Here is a 26,070-nt window from a genome sequence, read left to right as displayed (position 1 = left end):
AGCCTCCTGAGCCACTGGGATTGTTGGCATGTGTGACCTTACCTAATTTACTTACGTGGTTGAAATAAATTAGTTTATATATGTGGAGCCACTAGGAACCAAAATGTGGCTGGTAGCCAATTTTCATGTATGTCCTGTAAATTTTTTGCAAAGTAACAATTTTAAATAACAGCTTTTTTTCTGGTGATGCTGGGAATGGAACCACTGAGTTATGGAACCACTCAGCCCTAACAATGTTAAGACCAACAATATTGATCTTATACTAATTCCCTAAAGCCTCCAAAAGCTTCTTGGATTCTTTTTCATAGTTTTGCTTTTCCAAAATGGCTTTTTAACTTGAGTATACAACTTCCTGATCTGGCTATATGAGAGACTTGTTTAAAGACATTTATTTTATTTTTTTTATTCTAATTTGTTATATATAACAGCATACTACATTATAATTCATATTACACATATAGAGCACATTTTTTAATATCTCTGGTGGTATACAAAGTATATTCACACCATTCTTGTCTTCATACATGTACTTAGGGAAATGATGTCCATCTCATTCCACCATCTTTTTTTACACCCCTTGCCCTCTCCCTTCCCCTCTATGAGACTCTCCCTGCCCTTGCCTACTCCTTAAGACTAAGCCTTGCCCTTAGAAAACTTGGAATGGAACCATCATTTGACCCAGTTTGTCTCATCTTCCCATGCTCCCTCTCCCAACCCCACTATGAATCAGCCTCCTTATATCAGAGAAAACATTTGGCATTTGGTTTTTAGGGATTGGCTAACTTCACTTAGCATTTTCTTCTCTAACTCTGTCCATTTACCTGCAAATGTCATGATTTTATTCTCTTTTGTTACTGAGTAATATTCCATTGTATATATGCCACATTTTTCTTATCCATTCATCTACTGACAGGCATCTAGGTTGGTTCCACAGTTTAGCTGTTGTGAATTGTGCTGCAATAAACATTGATGTGCCTGTGTCCCTGTTAAAAGTGTTAAGTGCTGAGGTGCAAAAATGTTTTATTATGCATTTTGTAAGATAATATTGTCCAGCATCACAAAGTGGATACTAAGAACTTTATGAGAAGAAGCTGAAAGCCTGGGTTTCCTGGGGTCCTAACATAGATAGAGATAAAGGACACCTATAGGCTTTGTAGTTCCCAGGTCTTGTTGTGAAGCTTAGACTTTTTTTTTAATTAATTTCTTTATTTTAATTAAGTATATATGACAACAGAATGCATTTCAATTCATTGTACACAATTGCAGCACAAGTTTACATTTCTATGGTTGTACATGATGGAGTGTCACACCATATGTGCAATCATACATGTACCTAGGGCAATGATGTCTATCTCATTCCACCATCTTTCCTGCCTCCACATTCCCTCCCTCCCCCACCCTCTCCTTTGCACAAAGTTTCTCCATTTTTCCCATGCCTCCCCCATCCTTATGGATCAGCATCCACTTATCAGAGAGAACATTCGGCCTTTGGTTTTTTGGGGGATGTGGCTTACTTCACTTAGCATGATATTCTCCAGCTTTATCTATTTACCTGCAAATGTCATGATTTTATTCTCTTTTAATGCTGAGTAATATTCCATTGTGTATATATACCACATTTTCTTTATCCATTCATCTATTGAAGGACATCTAGGTTGCTTTCACAGTTTAGCTATTGTGAATTGAGCTGTTATGAACATTGATGTAGTTATGTTACTATAGTATGCTGATTTTAAGTCCTTTGGGTATAGACCGAGGAATGGTGTAGCTGGGTCAAATGGTGGTTCCATTCCAAGTTTTCAAAGTGTGAGGCTTAGTCTTAAGGAGTAGGCAAGGGCAAGGAGAGTCTTTCCAGTGGTCCCCATTTTCACTTTTACCGATGGGAATCTAAAAACTGGAATGAGGGGAGTTCTATCCCAGCACTTATCCTTCTAGGCCTCAAGTTTTATTGTAACAGTGATGGAGCTGGAGAAATTCTCAACAGCTCCTTCCAGCTTACACCACCCTACAATTTTGAGTTAGTGTTTTAAAAATAGTCCCATAACTTTTATTTGGCATTGACTTTTGATTCTCAGAACATTCACTTTTTGCAACTTCCTGGCTTTGGTCAAAAACACCTTTTACTCCTTGACTTTTTCCCATCACAAAACTAAGTAAATACATTACAAATCATCTACACCATATTCCTCTAAATAATGAGGAGAAATAAGGAAAGGTGCTTACATTTCCCTGGACTTAGAAAGCTATGGAAAAACCTACACTGGTGCTGGGGAATGAAATAGACAAAAATTATATTATTATGTTGTATGCATGTACAACTATGTAGCAATGAATCCCATTATTATGTCTGATTATAATGTATCAATAAGACTTTTTTAAAATAATGATAAGAGGAATATTTCCTAGGAGGGACCTCTTAGGAGCCCTTGAATGAATTAAAGGGACTTTTTTAGGACTACAGGGGATTGAACCCATGGGTACTCTAACACTGAGCTATATCCCCAACCCTTTTTATTTTAGTGCTGTTATTTGGAGACAGTATCTCACTAAATTGCTGGGCTGAAACTTGGAATCTTCCTGCCTCAGTCTCTCTAGTCTCCGGATACAGGTGTACACCATGACCCACCCGGCTAAAGTGATTCTTAATATATTTACTCGTTAATTAGGTGAACTTGAACGACTCTCCTATACTATTTTTGGCAATATGAAAAGTTTATAAAGTATAGCAACAACATTTTTAGCCAGAATACCAAAATTTATGCATTCAGGTATATTATTCTCTTCAAGTAGATCTATAGGGAAGTCAAGTTCAAAAATCATTTGGGGAACACATTTTTGACCCAGTGGGTATTTTTTTTTTTAACTTTCTCCAAGGGTGGCATAGTATACTTTGGAAGTAAGTTTAATTTTTTTTAACATTTGGAGCTAAAATTGGCAAAAATATGGTTGATCAAATTAGTACCTTTTAAAGGAGAGGTAAGGGGCTGGGGATGTGGCTCAAGCGGCAGTGCGCTCGCCTAGCATGCGTGCGGCCCGGATTTTTTTAATCTAAGTTTTAAAATGGAGGCTACTGTGCTCTTCATGTAACAAAAAAGTCTTAAGAGTGATGGAAAACCTTTTCACTATAAGTATTAGGGGGTAACACCTTAGATTGGAAAAATAAATTTATGTAAATAGATTTATATATTTGCTATTGTGAAATATTGATGTTGTGTGTATCTCTTGTTTTCTGCTTAGATTTATTCTCCTGATCATACCAGCAGTAGTTTTCCATCAAACCCATCAACACCGGTTGGATCACCTTCACCTCTTACAGGTAGGCTTTTCTTTTATCTACTTCATAACATGGTATAGGTTTACTTGGAAATATTTCACAGGCACTTTTTAGTAACATTTATTTAAAAAATCACCTAAATTTTGGCCAGGCACAGTGGCACATGCCTGTAATCCCAGCAGCTCTAGAGGCTGAGGCAAGAGGATTGCAGGTTCAAAGCCAGTCTCAGCAGAAGCAAGGGACAAAGCAACTCAGTGAGACGCTGTCTCTAAATAAAATACAAAATAGAGCTGGGGATTTGGCTCAGTGGTCGAGCGAGTGCCCCTGAGTTTAATCCCTGATCTGCCCTCTCACCTCCAAAATCATCTAAATTTTGACTATAAGAAAGCATCTACAGGGGCTGGAGTTGTGGCACAGTGGTAGACCACTTGCCTAGCATGTGCAAGGCCCTGGGTTCAATCCTCAGGACCACATAAAAATAAATAGGTAAAATAAAGGTGTTTTTTTTTTAAAAAAAAAAAAAACTATTTAAAAAAGAAAAGAAAACATCTAAACATGGGCTTACTCAGTGGTAGAGTATTTGCCTATCATGTGCAAAGTCCTAGATTTGATCCCTAGTATGACAGGGAAAGGGGGACATCTAATAGAAGCTTCCTCTGGAGTTCACTTTGGAGAATATTGAAATATTTATTAGTTTTGAATTATTTATGAATATCTTCTGAGATTCTTAATATAATTTGTTGATAATTTCTAATAATTGTTGTGGTACTAGAATAAAAATTAAGGTGGGAAATTGGGATGAAGGTAAGATACCAAAGAACTACACCAAAAATTTTTATGAGATAGCGTAGACAATTTTAAAAATAACCTATTTAGAAGTACAAAGGCTAAGAAGGTAGCCTAATGATCGAATGTGTGCTTAAGGTTCATGAGGTCCTGGCTTCTATCCCTAGTATCACCAAAAACAATTAAATAAAAGCACATTGTGGGGGCTGGGGATGTGGCTCAATCGGTAGCGCGCTCGCCTAGTGTGCGTGCGGCCCGGGTTCGATCCTCAGCACCACATACAAACAAAGATGTTGTGTCCGCCGAGAACTAAATAAAATGTTAAAATTCTCTCTCTCTCTCTCTCTCTCTCTGTCCCCCCTCCTCACTCTAAAAAAAAAAAAAAAGCACATTGTGACCTCTTTTTTCATTGTTCTCCACATTTACCATGTACCATGTGTAAGACTCATTCATAGATGAATAACTTTATGTAGGTATTTTGTCTTTATTTTTGGGTTCACTAAGTTATTATTTCACATGTATACATACATACATATATACACACATATAAAAATGAATTCCTGGGGATGATTCCGTTTTTCTACTAAAGAGAACTCAGTGAATGTGGCTCAATATTGTTAGTGGTTCAAATTTTCTTTATTTCCTCCTGACTTTTTCACATTAATTTTGACGAGTTCTAGATATTACCCTGTGGTATCAGTTTATTGAGACACAGTTGTAAATGGGAATTTTTTTCTTACTTACTAGGAATAAATAAATAAAAAGTACATGAAAATGTTAAGTATCTGTTAAGCTGTAATGTAAAAACCTGGCCTGGGGCTGGGGATGTGGTTCAAGCGGTAGCACGCTCGACTGGCATGTGCTGGGCGCTAATAAAGAAAATTTGAACCACTAACAATATTGAGCCACATTCACTGAGTTCGATCCTCAATACCACATAAAAATAAAATAAAGATATTGTGTCCACCTAAAACTAACTAACTAAATAAATATTTTTTTTAAAAAAAACTGGTCTGTATTTTTCTGAAGACTTTTTGCCAAAAATCTTTGCTAAAGAAAATATATTTTAGTTTGCTTTGAAGAAAAGACATTATTAGGCAACTGGATAAGATTGCCATATTCCTCCAACAACAGCTGACCTCAGAAATGACTGTTTAGGAAAACAGAATCCAGCCATTAGTTAAGTCCAAGTGGTTTTGTTTTTTCTATGTTGCTGTTAAGCCTTTTTACATTGTGCAGTGTTTCTGGAAATCCGGACCTTTGCTATCACCTGTGCTTTGTGTATTTGCCTTGTGGTTCTGCTTAGAAGCATTCCAGTGTGGAGATGATGAACTGCTGGCAGCTGCTCCCAGCTATTAGCAGGTTCTGCTACTTTCTCAGACACTGTGGCTTCAGCTGTCTAGTAAAAGTTGAACAGCTGTTCCCTACATAGACAAGACTATGAAAAACCCGTTGACTTGAAGTTGTTGTTTAACAGAGCTGAAATTACAGGAAGAATGATGTAACTTTAGCCCTGCTCACCCTCTTGGCACACTTTTGCTAAAATTATCAGTGTCATGTTTACCATAACCTATTTCACTTTCCCATCTGAGACATCTGTGTCTGCCCTCACTGTACATTCCCACTGCCTCTCCTTTACCTAATAAGACAGTTACCAAAGTATCTTAGTTTTAATTAGCACTGGAGAGAAAGGCCATAGTGGAGCTCAGCAACTGTGAAGGGACATCAGTGAAATGGAGAATCAGAAGCTTCAACTCTTTCTTTGTTTTTGTACCAGGGATTGAACCCAGGGGCACTTAACCATGAGGCACATCCCTAACCTTTTTATTTTTTATTTTGAGACAGGGTCTCAGTAAGTTGCATAGGACCTCCCTAAGTTGCTGAGGCTGACTTCAGCCTCTTGAGTTGCTGGGATTGCAGGCATATGCCACCACACCCAGCAACTTCAACATTTTTCCAAAGGGGGAAAAAATAGGTCTCAAGTAAAAATCACATTTCTCATCCATCTTTATTTGATGTTTATTGGATGATATTCTTTTTTTCCCCTATATTTCAGTTGAGTAATGAAAATGTAGACTGTTGAATTACAATCAAAGGGAAAAAGAGAAGGAGCAAAGCAGTGCTTCTATTTAATATAAGGAAAATTATTTTTGTATTTTGTGTGGCAATGACCTGTTATTTAAAGTAAAAACTCCTACCCACTATGTGCTCTCTACACTTTTCCTATACTTTATGCCTGAATGTTAGTCATATGCACATTCTCACAGAGAGAGCTTCTATTCAATATATGGAATTTATTTTGGGTCTTGTGTGGCAATGACCTGTTATCTAAAATAAAAACTCCTACCCACTATGTGCTCTCTACACTTGCCCTATTCTTTATGACTGAGCATTAGTCATATGCACACTCACACATAAGCAACTTCTAAGGCAGTCATTCTTAAATCCCCTTCGTTTTCCTCTAGAATTTTTATAAGCCATTTCTACATAGAGAGTGCTTTTGAGAAAGCATCTGAGATATTGTATCACTTAGAATGCTTTAAGATGAAAGAAAAAGAAGTTCCTTTCTCAGCTAGCTTGAACAATAAGAATTTTATTATCTCATGTGGCAAGAAGCCCATAGCAGGCAAGGTCCTGGCCTTGTATGTCAGATCTGCTCTGCTTCTTAGCATTTCTCTCTCAGGTTTAATGTAAGACAGCAAATCAGGGTACTGTAGACAAACATAACAGGATCCAATAGAAGAAAAGGAGCTGTCTCTTCCTTGTCTTTAAGAAACCCTTTCCAGAAGCCTCTTGAGGAGGTTTCCCCTCCTGTCTCATGGCCTGCACTGGGCCTAACATAGTTACTTGCAATAGAAATGGAACTACCATGTTCATATTAGGTTATCAGGATTTCGCCCCAAAGCTAGGAATAAAATTATTCTCTCCTTGGTTTATACTAAAAAAGGAAAGACCCACCTTCCTACTCCCTTGTGAACAAAATCAGACCTCTGGGTGCAAGGTAGAAGACAAGAATGGTTGTGTTGACTCTTGACATACTTGGTGTTGAATGAGTTGCGTGACTTGTTTTCAATCTAGTTGAGAAAGTGAAAAAGAGCCACAGAGTTCACTCTAACTGCATGGTCAAGATAGGTTTCATGAGGAAGAGTAGGATTTTAAAAGGAGAAGAAGGACTGTTTCTAGCTTAAAGGAAAGGGCTCAACAAAGGATCTAGATGTGAGAAAGTGTATGAACTATTTATGCAGAGTCGTCAGGTAATACATTGAGAGGGAAAAGCTGGCTGGGGCAAGGCTGTGGAAAGCAGAGCACTGGATGCTACCTCAAAGGATAGCATTATTCAATCTTTTCCAAGAATGGGAGAATCTTACTGAAGTTTGAGTTTAGGGTAAGATTACAAAGAGGAACAACCAACAAAAGAAGAAAAAAGTATGAAAAGTGGTCATATGCATTCTCTCAACCACACAAAATGTTGATTTCTATTCCCTAAGTTTATTAAATAATTGTAGTAGGTGAAATACTTACTAAGTCCTACTTGAAGTAAGAGCAGATCAGAAATACTGAGTGCTTTTTAGATTTATTGATCAGAGTCTTTCCAGATTTTCAGCCAAATAATTTAGCTATTTTATCCTATTTACCCAGCTAGCTTCTTTTCTGTAAATGTTTGATAAACTTTAATATCAAGTAGATTTATTATAATCTTTCTAGAATAAGAGCTAGCTTTTTTAAAGTGGTAGACAGTAAAAAGCCCAAGCAATTACAGAAATTGTTCCCTACATAGAATAGTTCTCACCTAATGAAGGAAGCAGAACCCCAACCCTTACTTCCTTTCACCAGGTGAGAAGGAAGGGAGGCAGTACACTCTCTGAGTCAACTCTGAGAATTCCAGCCTTCACACTTTTCTTTTTCCATATTCTTGTATTAACGCTACAGTTGATGATTGCAATCTAGAGACAGCAGTGTGATTCTAACTTTAATCTGAATGTTTTATTCACACACAAATGGAGCTGTGTAGTGTCAAATGCATGTTTAGCATTATGATCTGTGTCCAGAATACTTTTTTTTTTTTCCATTTAATTCATAGTAAAGCTACCATCGGAGTTGACAGAAATATCTCATTAATAGAAAGACCTTTAGGCTTATGAAGTACTTTCATGTCTCTCTCTTTTTTTAATATATATATTTTTAGTTGTAGATGGACACAATATCTTTATTTGTTTATTTTGAAGTGGTGCTGAGGATAAAACCCAGTGCCTCACACATGCGAGGCAAGCGCTCTACCACTGAGCTACATCCCCGGCCCTCATATCTCTTAATATCAGCTTTGTGAGGCAGATTAAAAACAAACCCAAAAATCTATGTGTTCCTATTTTGTAATTCAGAGTTCACAAGATTACTTGATACTACATATCAACCAGATTACAGGTCAGCTAATTCCCAATATCCACTAAACTTCTGTTCTTTCTCCCTTTCTTTGAGTTTTACCAACCATGGTATTGACTTCTACTGAGCTAATTCTAAGCATCCAATCATCCCAATTGCATGAAATTTTGAAATAACAAAGTGGAGTTACAGGAGCTCTGTCCATGAAATAAATTTATCTTGGGATTTATATGAAGTTCAAATAGATATCTGCTGCCCCTCAGTACTAGGGATTGAGTCCAGGGCCTTATGCATCCTGTGTGAGCCCTCTACCACTGAGCTACATCCTCCCCACCACCACCACCACCACCACATTTTTTCATTTGTTTAGTTTGGTTTTGTTTTTTGTGTGACAAGGTTTCAGTAAACTAAGTTATCCTATCTGGCTGGCCTCAAACTTTTGATCTCCTGCCTGAGACTTCAAGTAGCTAGGATCACAGGCATGTGCCAACACGTCCAGATCAAACATATATCACTAATTCAACACTGTTAGTTGTTTAATAAGTGTATAATAAAGGGCAATCTAATCTATAATAATAGCAAATTAGATTTAAGTATGTGTGTATTTTTTCTAATTGAATGAATTGTATAGTTTTTTCATAGCACCATCAAAAATGTATGAAGTTGGGCTGGGGATGTGGCTCAATCTGTAGCGCACTCACCTGGCATGCATGGGGTGCTGGGTTTGATCCTCAGCACCACATAAAAATAAAATAAAAATGCTGTGTCCACTGAAAACTAAAATATTAAAAAATTCTCTCTATATATAAAAAAATAAGTATGAAGCTAAGGCTGGGGTAGAGCTCAGTGGTGAAACACTTGGCTAACATGTCCTGGGTTTGATCTTTAACACTACAAAAGATAGGGGCAGTGATGAATGTTGATTATATCTTATCTAAGTTAGTTAGTGTAAATATCTGATTTTTTAACACTAAACTAATGAAGAACCACAAAAACTGTCTGTTTTACAGAGCATCTATATGCATATTAATGATTCTGAGGTGCTTAAATATAATAAAACTTGTTGATATTTCCTACAAATTAAGTAATTTGATGGTCCAGCTCCTGCCTGTCAACTTCCTTGATCACCCAAGGGGATTGAGAGAATAATGGAGCAAAATAATTAAAAAGTAAAACATTATGAACGTTGAAGTTTTCTTTTCAGTAATTTAGGGGCTTCATAAATAGATTATCCTAGCCACCTAAAATTCATAATTCTGCATCAGTTTTTGGTAAATCCTAATATACTGAAATTGTGATAAAATATTATAAAATAAGCCCACAAGTTTATTTCAGTGATCATCCATAATTTTGGGGGGGTGTTTTTTTTGGGGGGTAGGGTTAGTACTAGGGATTGAACTCAGAGACACTCAACCTCTGAGCCATATCCCCAGCCCTTTTTTTTATATTTTAGAGACATGGTCTCACTGAGATGCTTAGCGCCTCATCACTGCTGAGGCTGGCTTTGAGCTTACAATCTTCCTGCCTCAGCCTCCCAAGCCAATGTGATTACAGGCGTGTGCCACCGGGTCCAGGCTATTATCCATAGTTTGTATAGTTGGTTACATTTGTTTGTCTTGTTGTGGTCCTCAAAAATAATTTGTTTATAAGTTTAAAAAAATGTCAAAGGACATAATGATATATCTTTTTTTTCCCTGCGGTTTTAGTATTGAAATTTTATTTGTATGATCATAACATGTGTGTTATAATTAATTGTAAAATCTAATCCGATTATTAAGAATCTTTGTATTCAACTTTTCAAATTGCAAAATTTGTGAGATTGATGGGAATGCAATTATTGGTTATTGAGTAAGTAAAGGTGCTGTTCAGCTAAAATGAATAGTTTTAGTTTACTTTTTTTCTAAAATAGCAAATAAGTTGTGGTGTTTATCCTTAGCTTCATAAATATGGAAAATGGACCTGCAACAACAGACTCTTTGGATCACAATTTAAATGTCACTTAGCAATACACAGGGCAAATTAAATAAACCTTTTAACCTCCAATTTTAGATATCTTTCTAATGCAATTCAGGTTGTCACTGAAGCATGTAAAAAGAAGAATAATGCACATTTAATTGAATAGTCTTTATTATTTTCGGTAAATAACTTATTTTCAAGTGAACAACCATTAAATAGTAAAGACTTTTGATCAATTGTTTTGTCTTTTTCTTCTTAAAGCTATTTTGTCAAGACTATTAAAATATTGCATTCTGCTCAGTAAATGGATGAATTTTTTATTTTATTTTTCTTACGGCATTTTCCTTTTATTTTTGATGCTAGGGATCAAACCCAGGGCCTTGTGCATGTGAGGCAAAGTGTTTTATTTTTTATGAACTTAAACTCTTTCTTTTTCTATATTGTTTTTTATTGTATTTTTACTTTTCTAACATTGAAGAATTAGCAACATTTTTTAAAGTTTTTATATAATGGTATTTTCCAAATTAAATAATGTATTTTGGTATAGACTATGTTGGGAAATTTTTAAACAGATAATCCCAAATGTAGTTGCAGTTATTTGAAATTTGTTCATCCATGCATTGCTAAAGGCACTATCAGTTAATATTTCACTTTGTAAAGCAAATTTGACCTTTTTAATTAAAGATCATAAATATGTGCATACCCTTTAATTTGGAAATGCTACATATCTTGAAAACATCTCTCTTCCCTATCCTGAACTAGGAATAAAAACAGTAATATTTAAAGTATAATTTTTTTCCAGCTCCTTACATTGTTGTAATTATAATGAAAGATTTTTTTTTTTAATTGGGGCATATGAGTAGCCAATACTGTACTGAAAGTTGAAAAAAAATTCATGTAAATTTACTTACATTTATGGAGTGTCCTTACTCTATCCTTTAAAACATTATCAAGATAACTGAGTTAACCCACACTTTGGGATGCTTTTGGATTTTAACAGGTACCAGTCAGTGGCCCAGACCTGGAGGGCAAGCTCCTTCATCCCCAAGCTACGAAAACTCACTCCACTCCCTGGTAAGAGCCTCTTACAAGTCATTACAGGTCTTACAGGATTTTAGCTATAGTTTGGAAGGGTTTTTGGTTTTGTTTGTTTTAATAAATCTTGTGTAACAATGAAGAAACAGTAGGATAGCATTACACACGAATTCTTTGCTAACAAATGGCCTGATTTAGTTGAACAACATGACACATTGGGTGTGCCTTTACCATCTGTTCTTTGGGACATCAGGCTTCTGGTGTCAGGACAGCTGGTGTTAAGATAGTATTGTAAAATTTTTATTTCTTTGACAAATCTAGGGCTTCATTTTTCTATGCTTTTATGTTTCCACATCAGAGGAAACTTTGAAAAAAGAGAAGTAAAAGTAAAAATGAAATCCAGCAATGCAAAATCATGTAATGCTGTGTATACATGTTTATGTTAAATTTTTAAAGTAAATGTCAATTATTTTTGTCATGAAATATTATTTCTCACATTTTCTTAACCAAGATTGTATTGTGCAAATCATACAAGCAAAACACTGTTTACTCATCAAAAAAAAATAGGAACCTTCTAATTAACTAAGGGTGAAGAATTTGTGGTAGAATGTTAACCGCTGTTGCTTTTGTATGCTTACGTTTATAACCCAGAATTGCAAAGTATAATAAAAACAAAATAAGGATGATCTGATCAAATGCTAAGTCATGCTATCATTCAATAATTTCAGCTTGCAAATAGAAGTGTTCCTTTTCTGTGACTAACCAGAACAGTTTAAATTGAGGGAAAGTTTTCTTCTCACATATTTTGCAAGCAAATAGAAACAACATGTGCTAGTTAGATGCTAACCTTGTAACTTCCCTGTTAAATTCCAGCCTTCTCATACTTTAATACAAGTAGATCTCTGAGGCTCCATATTAACTTTACTAACATGTTATGCCAACATGCGCATCAGCTATTTCCTCATCTCTTTTGGAGTTAATCTTAACCTGTGCTTTGCCTCCTGTTCTGTCTTGACTTTGCCAGAAAAATCGAGTTGAGCAGCAACTTCACGAACATTTGCAAGATGCAATGTCCTTCTTAAAGGATGTCTGTGAGGTACTATTTCTTTTGGATGGTGCCTTTTTTGTGTTTCAATTACCTATACTTCCCATTATTCATTTAAAATCATCAAGCTGTACAGACTCCAGTCTTTTAAAATCAAACAATTGACCATTTCAGCTTTTATAGTAGTATATACAAATAGATTTTGTCTTATATTGTTGAGTTATTCTTCTAAAAAGAGCTCTACTGGCATGTGCTTTTGATTTTTAAAATTCTAATATGTTTGTGTATGGGACACGTGTGTATCCACAGACAATGTCATTTCTTCAGTTTTGTTAAGAGCATATCTTAGATCTGTTCACCATTTAAGATAGGTATGCTTTATTCATATAAAACAAAATGATAGCCTAAATTTGATGGATTTTCCCAGTTGACATCTTTCAGAGATCATTATTAAGGTGCAGTTTATCCTTTTTTATCAACTAAAATTAAATATTGATGTAATACCCTTTCTCTTTTGTAGAAGCTAAAAGAAATACACCTTGTAGTAGGTTGGTAAATTGATCCTATAAAACAGTGATTATTTCTGAAGCTTCAAAAATTTAGCATAGCCTGCAGTCAGCCTTTCTTTTGTTGTTTATAGTGCAGGTAGTTGGTTTTGAAACTACTTGATAGTGCATTTCACTTGCTGTCTTTCATATATCCCAAAGTAGGAAATACAGCAGTTTAATAAAAGTTAACAGATACCAGCAGTAAGCTCCATGTTGTTGGTTTTTTTGTTTTTTGTTTTCTTTTTTTTTTTTTTTTTAATTCTTATAGCAGTCTCGAATGGAGGATCGTTTAGACAGACTGGATGATGCTATTCATGTGCTACGGAACCATGCTGTGGGACCTTCCACCAGTTTGCCTGCTGGTCACAGTGATATACACAGTTTATTGGGACCATCCCATAATACACCAATTGGAAGCCTCAATTCAAACTATGGAGGATCAAGCCTTGTTACCAACAATCGATCCACTTCAATGGTAAAATAGTACTTGCCTTATGTAATTATCCCTGAAGCTTATTATCCTAAATGTTTTTAATAATATCTTTGAGGAAGAGGATTGAAAGTAAAGAGAGGCTCTTAAGAAATTTCCTTACTGTTTTGGGCAGGGTCATTGGCTGAGTAATCCTGCTATGATTGCATACAAAAAAAAAACCTTTTTCCTAGAGATCATTTTAGCTTAAATCTGGACTTTTTTCCAGACGTGTAATAATTTGGGCCGTAGTTTGTATATTGAAATAGTGAGTAGGAAGTCTGAATATCAAAACAGTGAAGCAAGACTGGATTTCAAGGATTTTCATCTAGAAAAATTGTTACTATTATAATTTGGAACCTGCCTTCAATGGCCAAAATATATGAAATTCCAATTTATATAGGTTCGAATTTAAACTTTACTCCCAAATGAAGAAAAAATGAGACAGGGAACAGCTGTTATTTAAGTAACAAAGAAAGGAAATAGTTTTAGATTAATCCCCAAAGAGAATAAACTAGCTCAATCCATCTTTGAAAAAACATGGCAATTCTTTGGGGGGCAGGGAATAAACCTCTGCAGCCGTACACATCAAAAACTCTATTACGTTATTTTCTATCCAGATTGTCTTTTAAAGGAATGAAGTTCTTTTTGAACCTGATATTTAACTGATACCACGTGTTTGGATGTTTATAGCATGGGTTTTAAGGTTCACTGCATGCTGTGAAAAAGTCTCCTATGAAACAGATTTTTAGCTGTAAGCCATGTGATCAAGGCTAAAATGCACCTATCATTAGAATAATTAGGTGCCCTAAATGCTAAAGGCTTGTGTTCTATAAAACGGGATTGCTTCCAGATTTCCACATTCACATGTCAGACAAGCCATTTATATTAATTTTGGAGCCTCCCAAGTAAACATCAAACAAGGCTGCCTTGTATCTGAGGACAGTATTTTCCACAATGTGGGTGACATTGGATGCTTGCATATCTTAGCAACTAGGTTTTGTTGTTTGTTTTTTAATATTAGGAAATCTTGAAATTTAAGCTCCTTTTAAATTAGTTTTTACTGATAAGCTAATAAATGTGAAAACATTTATGAATAATTAAACTTATGAGAGGGTAATGTTAGTAGTAGTAGTAAAATAACTTGAATGGTGCAGTAAGACTAACAGGAGAGTGTTTTGCAAATATGAATGTAGAACATCAAATTAATTATTAGCAATTTGCTGAGATGCTATTTAATCTTATTTGGTAGAGTGACTTGGAAATTAGCGTACTTGAAGTCCATATTGGTCTCAGCATTTACAGTTCTTAATTTCTTACCTCTTTTTGTGTGGGTGTCCTAGGGATTTAACTCTGGGGCACTTTACCACTGAGCCAAATCCCCATCCTTTTAATTTTTTTATTTTGTGACATGGTCTTACTAAGTTGCTTAGGGCTTTGCTAAGTTGCCAACGCTGGCTTTGAAAGGAATCCTTCCTTGTCACTGGGATTGTAGGTGTTCACCACCATGCCTAGCATGTATTATTACTTACTTCTTAATCATATTTGATTCTTTACTGTTATTAGTAACTTGTCTGCCCCAATATTTGATGTATTTCTTCCCAACTAAGTACAGAATATATATGAAATGGAACTTCTGTCTTGAGGAGATTGTTTTATCAACTTTGTGTATACCTTAAGAGAAAAAGAGATATTTTTAATCTAGACCTCCAAAGCCATGTAAATATATAATACATTGTAAAAGGACTGACGAAGGGAATAATGTCATTAGATAGTGCCCTGAAGCTTTTAACTAAGACAGTAACTCCCACTTTATCCTATAAGAATGTGCCTACCTGTTCTAGGTAAGTTAGCAAGACCCTGTCTCAACATAAAAAGGGGTAGGGATGTGCTTGATGGTTAAGTGCCCCTGGGATCAATAACCAGTACCAATAAATAAATAAGAATGTGCCTGCCTGCTACCTGTTCCCTAACTTAGAACAGCAACCAAAGGAGTGACCAGAATATTCCTAAAAAGGAAGAATCTCCAAGTATTCTAGAAAGAAGAGTTTTCTGAATTATGGGATAAGTCTGACTTAATGGAAGCAGCAACATCAAGACCAGAGTAACTAAACTCATGCTACTGCTCATAGTGTCTATCAAGATCTCTTCAGTGCTGCTATCCTTCTTAGAGAGCACAGGCCTATTAAAAATTTGCCAAAACATTATCTTCTGTCTCATCCTCTCCAGACACAATCACTAGTACTTCTCAGCAGTGGAGATCATATATTTCTGCCAAGTTTACACTCAAAATAAAAAAGTTACTAGCTAACAAAATCTGACACTGTCAGGTGAGTCAGTATTTATCTCCCATTCTTCTAAATGGGCCTTTTTTTTTTTTTTTTTTTTTTTTTTTTGGGCAGTGCTCATGATAAGCAAGTGCTCTAAGTACTCTACCACTGAGCTACACGCCCAGCCCAAGGGAGACTGTTTTATCCTGGTGACTCTCTCCCCTGTCTGAGGGCTTCCATCAGTACTGCCAAAAGCCCTTTGCTTATACACTGAACACCTACTTACATGGAAATCAACCCTTGTATTCTTACAAGGTGTGTAATTTGGGCATGGGGCACATTTTTGTAACTATTTCATCCATTTCCAAGGGTTAACCACCTCCTTTTATTGTCCCTTTATCACCTCCATTATTTTCCTGAATAGTCATATCAGAAATTACATAATTTCACATTATAAAATTACCGTTTTTTTAATCTTGTTTAGAAACTTACATACTTTTTTCCTGCATTATTATTATAAGTTAATGTTTGTTTTAGGCTCCTAAAAATGGAGGATACAGTTACAGAGTAACTAAAGAATATCAGTTTATCAATAATTCTGTGTCACATGTAGAGTTTGTGAGATCAACTTCTTTTCAAAGACATTTTGTTTTCATCATTCCATTTATTTCTCTCAAGAGAGTAGAATATTCTGATAAATTTTTGCAGAAGCTCCATAGAACATTCAGATGTTTTTGTTGTAATGGACATTGTAGACCTGCATCCTAATTGTAAAGTTTAAATATGATGCTGGTTTCTTTCTTGATATTTAGAAAAGGGTCAACACATTTTTTTTCTGTAAAAAGCCAGATAGTAAACATTTTCAGTTCAATTCTGACATTGTAACATGAAACCAGCCATAGACAATATGAAAAAAAAAATGGGTGGGTGCAGCTATATTCCAACATAACTTTATTTATATATAAAAAAAAATGCAAACAGGACAAGGCTTAGCCTCAGACCATACTTTGCCAATTCCTGACTTAGAAGTAAATTGACTAGTAATTGACTTACTAGTACAAATAGCATGTTTCGTTGTGTTGTTGTTTTCTTTTTTTTCTTTTTCTTGGAGCCCATGACTTTTTGCTTGTTTTGTTTTAATGGGTAGTTTGGGAGTTTTGTTGAAATACTTAAGGTGACCGAGATGTACTACGAATGGAAAGAAAGGAATTAATGGCAGAATAAAAGTGGTCCTACTGTATCCCAGCATAATGGGCATAAGAATCTGAGACTAGGACTGCTAGAGCCCAGGAGTTCAAGGGTAGTCTGGGCAAGATAGCAAGACCTGTCTCAAAAAAGGGGGGAAAAAATTGGTACCAACAGCTTGGTCCCCATCCTGCAATGTGAACAAATCAGTAATCAAGTTTACTTGCAGTGTAAAGTCTGTGTGTTCAAAACAGTATCCTTGGTCAAGGAAATAGGTTTGTGAGAACCCCTTCTCTATGGGGATGAACCCAGGTTTCATGCATGCTAGGCACGTGCTTTGCCACCTAGCTACATCTCCATCCTTTTGCTTTTAGTTATAACAGAATTATGCCCTTAGGTTATCATTAGTATTGATTCATAGATGATCCATCTTATTATTAATATGTGAAATAATTGTTTAGGGTTTTCCCCCCCCCAAAAAAAGTAATATTTCACATCAAGGTTGTAAAGACTTTTCACTTGCTAAAAATATATGTTAATAGGAATCAATATCAAAAGACTTAATGTTGGCTATTGTTTCTTTTAACTGGATATACTTGAGTAGCTTCAGAGTTTAAAATTAAATGAGGTTTTAATCACAGAAGGCTTTTAACATGTTTTCATTACAAAAAAAATTAAATTTCCTGGAATATAATTATATCAGAAAAATAAACCAGGAAATGGGTAATTTCTATTCCTTTTTATAAAATTAAACAGCCTGGCATTTTTTGAATATTTGCTTTTATTTTTGAATGAAGTAAATGTTTTCATTTACTTAATTTTCTGTTCCCTTTCCATTTTTTATATATTTCTCCATATTTGCCTGAAGCAAATATAAAACTTACAACTTTCTGTCAAACACTCTCATTAGTATGTGATACTGACATATCATTTTAATTTTTAGGACTATTGAAATGTCAGCATTTGGCTTTAGTTTTGCTCCCATTTATTTTTTTTATTTTTTTTTAATTTTTTAATATTTATTTTTTAGTTTTTTGGTGGACACAACATCTTCGTTTGTATGTGGTGCTGAGGATCGAACCCGGGCCGCATGCATGCCAGGCAAGCGCGCTACCACTTGAGCCACATCCCCAGCCCCCCAAGTTATTTATTCCAAGTTTATTCTTATTTAGTGTAAGAATAAACTTGGAATAATTTGCTGACAGGAAGAAACATTGTTAAATGAAAAACTGAAAATTAATAGAATCATTGATTTCATTTGAGCATTATTATACAGAGGTCTCAGAAGCATGAAGTTGTACATCAACATTTATTTGCTCATAGCTGTAATATTTAAATAATTAGGCCTAACAAAATAGCTCCATCGTAGCACATCTTTAACAAAAGGTACTTAGTTTTTCCTCAGTGATTTCAGCTTCAGACCAGATTAAGCTTAAAATCCTGTATACTTGATACAGATCTGAAATGTTCCTTACTGAAGACACAGTATAAAATTTCATCCATGGAGTCTTTTAGTTTCAATGTTAAAATTCCTAGGGAAATTTAATCCAGACTCGTCTGTCAGTCTGTCTTTGTGTGTGTGTGTGTGTGTGTGTGTGTGTGTGTGTGTGTTAGTTACTAAGTTTTTGTTGTCAGGCAAATAAGGTAATATTTTATTCAAAATTATCTCAGCATTTTGGTCACTCTTCAAAATAAATTTGAAATCTTCTTAACCTTCCATCAGGGCAATAGTTACTTTTAATACCATGGGTTTCATCAGCTTACATTTTAGTGCTTTTTTAAGGGGTTTGGTAACTTTTTTAAATCGTTCAAAATGTTCTTAAAATTTGAAAACCATGCAAGTTATACATTTATGGAAATATTTTTTAATAAAACAAATGGAATATTGCCAAGTTTCTAGTGTAAAACTCTTCAAATAAAACAAAATACATTGGGGTAAATAGAGTATAAAGATCCTTTAATCAGCCTGCAACCTAATACTAATTTAAATCATTTATATTCATCGAGTAGTACAAATTATTAGACTAGAATCCAAAATCAGAGAGGAATTTATACTCAGTATTTTCAGAATGTCCCTTAATTCACAAGACCTCTTATTCATTGATTAATTAGATTTAACATTTTTCCATTCTGAGTGCTAAAGCCATTGGCCGAATTAGATGAAAACAAGTCCCTTGTTGGGTGCTCCCACAAAAGTCAGGCCATACACAGATTATGCAGGATGATGTCATTTAATGGGACAGGCCTTTTATTCTGAAACAGGGCTCTTCATAATAATTGAAATTTAGCACATAGCAGGCCCAGGGGTTTGCCTTCACTGCTACACCCCCAGTTGTGGCAGCCTGTCAGCTGTATGCTAACGAGGTGAACAATTAAACAGGGTTCTATCTGGCTGGCCCCACAGGCTCTAGGCTCAGACAAAGAACTGTTTATACACCTGTTGTGCCTGTAGATGGCCATTTGAATGTGGAACAGCAGATTAAAAGGAGAATGTGGGAGCAGGGTGAGCAAGGGTTAAAAGGAACTATAAAAATTGTGAAAGTCAAATTCTCCAGAAAATATATGAGGGCCATTTGCAAAGGGAGTCAAGTTACAAAGAAAAAGTTCCTGCTAACTTCATTAACATGAAAAACTCCAGACATCAAGCTTTCTGCTAGTCCTGGACCATTTTTTAAAGGCTTATATTTTTACTGTGTATACCAATTAAATTTGCTCTTTTGGAAGTTGGTGATGTAGATTGGCATGACCATGGAGGCAAAATATTTTCTGGCATTTATATTTTAAAACAAATTGATCGATCTGACATTCCTTAAAGAGAAAGGTAGAATCCTTAAAATTTGTTTTTTAGATAATGATCCTATGTCTGCCAAACACTTCATCAAGAAGGTGATAGAATTTTTTTATTATTATTTTAGTTCCCAAAAATAAAAAAAATATTTATCCTAACTAATGAACTAAAAGGTTAAAATTCAGCAGATACATTTTACCTTAAGAGAGTGAAAACATATTACTATTCAATGGTATTGTCTTACAGAGCTATTAGATTCGTTTGTATAATAGATAGTAAATATACATATGTTTTAAAGTTTAAATTTGTATATATATTTTATACATGACAGTAGAATGTATGTATTTTGGCAGAATATACATAAAGTATAGCTTATTCTATTTAGGATAAAGTTTATATTTTAAGAGATTATCTTCTAAATTACCTGTGACTCTCAAAATCCTAGATAAGAACAGAATTAGCACGTATTACCAAAGATCATGGGAAGTTTTAAACCCATTATAAACATAAACACAGCTTTTGCTTTGTCCTGCAAAGATTTCCTGAGCTGATCAAAAATGTTCTGATATTTTATCTTAGGCATAGGCCTAGGCTTCTAAGAGCCCAAAGAATTTATAGCTATATGTTTTGTTTATCCCATATCTATTTTCATAAAATGGAATTTTGAACTTACCTTCCTCTTATATCACTCAGTAGTCCATAGTTACAAGAAAGCATCCTTATGTAAAGTTAGGATACCTTTGAGAAGAGTTTCATGAAACATTTTGAGAATAAATTTCTTCTTTACTGGCTATTAGGCTAAGTTCTTTAGATTTTTCTCAAGCTTTTGGGGGGGGTATAGGGGAAATCTTAGACTTTTCAAAACTTTTAGGGATGTGAATGGGGTTTGAGGACTATCATCTTTTTTTTTTTTTTGGTCTCTTCTAGTTCTAAGATTTTATGATTTTAATGCAGATGAAATTTATGTGATTCAGAAAAAAAGTTATAATCAATTCTTGAATATCCAAGAGAGCAGTGACAAAAATTATTCTTAGCAAATCCTCAAATAATTTTAAATGTATCTATGGAATACACTAAATGGAGTTTTAAAGAATGCATTAAAGATATGAAGCAGGGTTAAAGATAGATATTTCCTTAAAAGTATTGTGGAAGAACTGATATATTGTAATCAGGTCCACTGCCAAATGGCCTGTATTGCCTAAAACTGCTTTGGTTCCTTTTGTTTAGCTCACAGGAAACCAAAGGATAAACTTGTGTAGGGATATTTATACTTCTTAGGGTAAAATCCATACAAAGTCATAAAAGATAAAAGCTTTATTAATTACTCAAGAGGGATTCAAAGCCTAACAATTTACTAGGATTGAAGGATTTATTGAAAAACAGTGGTTCTCGTGTATAACTCCAAGCAATAAACCTATTTAATTAAAGGCTTAATCTTCTAGTTGACACGTCTGCTACTGCTCTAATAAAAAGCTTCATCTATAATAAGTTTTTCTAAAAATATTGCAGTAGCTAAATGCTTGAGCTATTTTAATGCTTTACCTTTCAGATTTTTGATTAAAGTTTAGTGTAAACATATATTGCCATTTTTGTTGCCTGGCAAGGCAGAAGTTTGTTAACCTTAAATTCCTTCAGTTTCATACTGCTTTTGCCACTCTTAAAAAAATTTGAGGGGAGGTAGTTAGAGAAATAAAAAAATAAGATAACTGTATATGGGGGAGGCACACCAATGTTAAATACAATTAGTAGTTGGAATGTAGCTGTATTTTGTTAACTACAAGGTCACACATTTTTTAAATACTTAGGTAGCATATGAAGTAGACTTTCAGATTTATGTAGAATCAATAGTAGACTTTTAGTGCTTTATGGTTTATAGAATGTTTTTTCTCTAAAAGTTCTTTTGGCTTCTAACAACAATACTGTGGAATTTAAAAATTTGAAAGTTACAATTTTTTTAGAGTAACATTTTGATTTGATTTAAAAGCAGTACTATATTTTCGAATTTTCATCAAAACTCAGAAAAGTCATCCAAAAAAAGTTGCTAAATTCAGATGAATGATACTGTTTTCTCTATTAAACCTGTAAAAGAATTTGGACAGAGTGGGTTATGGTAGCACACACCTTTCGTTCCAGCTACCGTGGTGGCAGAGGCAGGAGAATCACTTGAGTCTAGGAGTTCAGAGCCAGCTGGGGCAACAGAGGAAGACCCTGTCTCAATACCAACAACAAATATGGATAGTTCTTGACCTCTTTTTTGTTTTTGTTTTTGTTTTGTTGTTACTTTAGGTTGGAACTCACCGGGAAGATTCTGTCAGTCTCAATGGCAATCATTCAGTCCTGTCTAGTACCGTTGCTGCTTCAAGCACAGACCTGAACCATAAATCACAAGAAAATTATAGAGGTAACTATAATCCATTTTCAGCAGTAATAGAAACAGATATCATCTGGAACACTGTCACTTTCTCACTGTGTATCTAACATCTTTGAATCAAAAATCATCCCAGGTGGTAGAATTTCAGAGAGTAATATTGCTACATGAATATAGATGGTATTTATATATTTAGGATTCCTAAAAGATATATATTAATGGACAGAGCCATATGCACACCATCATTTAGTATTTATTGGGTTTTTTGTTTGTTTTTGTTTGTTTGTTTTTAACTTGCTCCTACTTCAGTCATGTCCCTTCCTTAATTATTGCCTCTCATGAGTGAGCTTGTGTGGTACCTAGAGGCAGTAAGAAAGATATTTCTGAGTATATTGAGAATTATGAATAATGGTAACTGTTGTTTATGGTTTTTTAAATTTCATTGAAGAGACATAATTTTGATAAAAGGGAAGCTATTCTCAATGTTATAGTAGAGTCCATAAACAAGTACAAATATATTGGTAACATTAAAAGCCACCAATTTCTCCCAGTTATATTTAGCTATGATGCCTATTTTATTGTGTTTATGTGGGGAAATGTTAAGCTTATTTTATTTACCTTGGCAGCATCTTAAAAGTCTCAGGTTGGGCATAGTGGTGCATATGCCTAATCCTAGTGACTGAGGAGGCTGAGACAAGAGAATTTCAAGTTCAAGGCGAGCGTAGGGAACTTTGAGGCCATGTCTATATATAAATAGATATATAGATACATAGATAAATAGGGCAGGGATATAGCTTAGTGGTAGAATGCCACTAGATTCAATCCTAAGTACTGAAAAAAAGAAAAGAAAGAAGTTAATTTCTAGTTTCTCATACCTTCACTTGTTAAATAGTATATGAAAATGAGTCTCATCTTTTATTTTCTGTTTCCTTCATCTCTTTGTTAGGTGGGTTGCAAAGTCAGTCTGGAACTGTTATTCCAACAGAAATCAAGACTGAAAACAAAGAAAAAGATGAAAACCTTCATGAACCTCCTTCATCAGATGACATGAAATCAGATGATGAATCCTCCCAAAAAGATATCAAGGTCTCATCTAGAGGCAGAACAAGGTATTTGTTAGTATCCAGGTATTAAATTTCACTCGTTTGCTATAGATGAAGTTGAAGGGTTTCGTGTATTTACTGCCAGCTGTGTTCTAGATACTGTGTTGGAATTTTTATGTATGTTTATTCCATCATCCATAAAAGGGAGAAATATGAAGGCTTAACTCCAAAATTTTGTTTTCTATTATACCACACCATTTTAGGGTCTGCATTGAAAAAAAGAATCACATTTCTTGCCTCAGTTTGCTTTTGGCCTATAAAACAATATAGGAGGAAAATTGTATGGTACAGACAATTGTATGGTACAGATATATTCAGGCAATAAATGTTCAATATATTAATTTAAGAGCTAAGTATATGATAATACTCCTGTATAGTTTAAAACAGGTGTCAGTGAACTTTGGCTTATGGGCCAATGCAACTCACTGCTTACTTCATGAATAAAGTTTAATTGGAAAACCACCATACACATTTGTTTTCATGTCTATAGCTGTTTTTGCTTTACATTGACAGATTTTAGTAGTTATCATAGAGACCACATGGTTTACAAAACTGAAAATATTTACCATCTGGTCCTTAACAGAAAAGGTTGGCTGAGTCCTGATTTAAACAAAAATTTCATAAAACTATGAAAAGAAAATGCTTCAATACAGACTGTTGTTGGGGAAACTTGTTTAGAAATTGGACTTGACCTTACTTTTAAGTAGGACTATAGAGACGTATTAGTTTCAAATGATTTCCAAAGTCTTTCTTCAGATTTTTCTTGCAATTCTACATTAAAATTAGATAATTTAGTATATTTGCAATACATCCTCTTTGTTAGTATATATCCATTTATCAATAATATGTGTACTTTACATGCAGATATTTCTGTTTAAACATTGGTTTTGTGTGTGTGTGTTAAATTAAGGTCCAAAGGAGATTACAATGAGTATGGTAGATGTAACCAGAAGAAACAGCATGGTCCATTTTGCCATTCACATTCTTACAAGCTACCTTTTTGCCTTTTGACATTCTTACTATTTTCAAAACTGAAACTTTTCTCTTGGAAAAAGTAATTTTTAAGGTCCTTTTGCTATCATTTTTAAAAAACATTTTTTAAATTGCCAGTTGACCTTTATTTTATTTATTAATTTATTTATATGTGGTGCTGAGAATCAAACCCAGTGCCTCACACATGCTAGGCAAGCACTCTATCACTGAGCTACAACCCCAGCCCCCTATTGCTATCATTTTAATATACATTTTACTTAACTGATACCTACAAATGAGGAAGGAAGAACTAGATCCAGCAATCTAGAGACCACTCCTTTGAGGCATCTTAACTCTTTCATAGTTAAATTATTCAGAAAGAACATTAAGGGAAATAATTTTGTATCCTTCCTCTTCATATATCTCCTCATCTGCTACATCAAGAGCCAGGAAACCATCTGTAAAGGGCCAGAGAGTAAATATTATAGGTTTTATGGGCTATAGAGTCCCTGTCACAGGTACTCAGTTTGCTTTTATAGAATGAAGGTAGCCTGAGATAATGTATAAGCCAGTGATCATGGCTATTTCAATAAAATTTTAGTTCCCAAAACAGCCAACCAACTCATGGCCATAGTTTATAAACCCATGTTAGAGACCACCAGAAATCAGAAGGTAGTGTAACAGGTTAACAGTTGTTAATACTAATTAATTAGTGACCAGCATGACCTTTGGACAAAGTGAGGCTAACCTGGGTTTGAATTATGGCTCCATCACATATTGGACAAATGACCTTGGACAGTTACCAAAGTTCTTTGAGACCAGTTCCTCCTGCTCTAAGAGGAGACTTTCTGTTGTATTTCTTAGAGTATTCTCTAAGGAACAACCTGAAAGTGTTGCATGTAAAACCTTTTGCATACTTTGTAGCATGCAGTAAGTACTCGATTTATAAAGCTACTATAGGTTAAGTTATGATAATTTTAAGTATGCAATATAGGTTTCCTTCCACAGAGTAATGATATGGTTTCTCATCATTACTAATAAGCTTTATGTTATAAGGAAGTCACTGATTTCCCTCTGTTTTATATTTACAGTCCAGTCCTTTTTTTTATTTTTTAGTTTGAGACAGAACCTCACTAAATTGCTGAGGCTGACCTCAAATTTGCCATCCTCCTGCCTTAGCCTCCTGAGTTGCTAGCATTACAGACATGCCACTGTGCCAAGCAAGAAGTTGTATTTCTTAAAGTTTTCCTAGAGATTCTGATGAGTGGCCACATTTGGACACCTTTGGGCTAGATGATCTTTAAAGGACCTTTTGAAGTTAAAGAGCCAGTGACTCTGTTATCAAAAGAAGGCATTATAATTCCAGTTTTTTAAATTTACTTTTTCTTTTGTCTTTGTTTTTGTTTTGTTGTCGTGGGGATCTAACCTAGGGCCTCAGGCATGCTAGGCAAATGCTCTCTCATGAAGCTAGGTCCGTAGTCCTGTCCTGAGTGTTTTCTGTAGCATGGGTTTTGGGAGGTTTTTGATTGGTTGGTTTTATGGTACTGGGGATTGAACCTAGGGCCTCATGCTTGCCAGGCAGTAGTTCCACCACTTTAGCTACATTCCCAGCCCTTTTTAAAAATGTTTTATCTTGAGGGCTGGGGCTGTAAACTCAGTTGCAGAGTACTTGCCTCGCATATGCAAGGCACTGGGTTTGATCCTTAACACCATATGCAAATAAATAAAGGCATCTGTCCAAATACAACTACAAAAAGATTTTTTTTTTTTAAATGTTTTGTCTTGAGACAGGGTCTCCTTAAATTTCTCAGCCCAGCTTGCAGTCTTTTCTGACCTTCCCAAGTAGCTGGATTTGCAGGTGTGTTCCACCATGCCTGGCTGCAACATGGTT

The 26,070-nt window shown here is 34.9% G+C and overlaps 1 protein-coding gene across 18 annotated transcripts in view; it reads left to right on the top strand.

Annotated features, from left to right (window-relative positions):
- Positions 1-26,070, top strand: part of Tcf12 (transcription factor 12) — a 354,335-nt gene that overhangs the window by 306,256 nt on the left and 22,009 nt on the right. For 5 of the 18 annotated variants that reach the window (XM_078049563.1, XM_078049562.1, XM_078049564.1 and 2 more), the window contains 6 exons: positions 3,238-3,316; positions 11,397-11,470; positions 12,456-12,527; positions 13,293-13,499; positions 22,023-22,137; positions 23,051-23,231. In XM_078049563.1, the coding sequence (XP_077905689.1) occupies positions 3,238-3,316; positions 11,397-11,470; positions 12,456-12,527; positions 13,293-13,499; positions 22,023-22,137; positions 23,051-23,231 (728 nt within the window). The remainder of the gene's footprint in view (positions 1-3,237; positions 3,317-11,396; positions 11,471-12,455; positions 12,528-13,292; positions 13,500-22,022; positions 22,138-23,050; positions 23,232-26,070) is intronic. The other 13 variants (XM_040275787.2, XM_005316610.4, XM_040275789.2 and 10 more) reach the window with 7 other exon arrangements.

Source organism: Ictidomys tridecemlineatus, chromosome 5 (assembly GCF_052094955.1).
Source record: "Ictidomys tridecemlineatus isolate mIctTri1 chromosome 5, mIctTri1.hap1, whole genome shotgun sequence".
Taxonomy (NCBI): Eukaryota; Metazoa; Chordata; class Mammalia; order Rodentia; family Sciuridae; genus Ictidomys; species Ictidomys tridecemlineatus.
The sequence above is the reverse complement of the archived record's forward strand: the minus strand, read 5'-3'. Positions and strand labels throughout refer to the sequence as shown.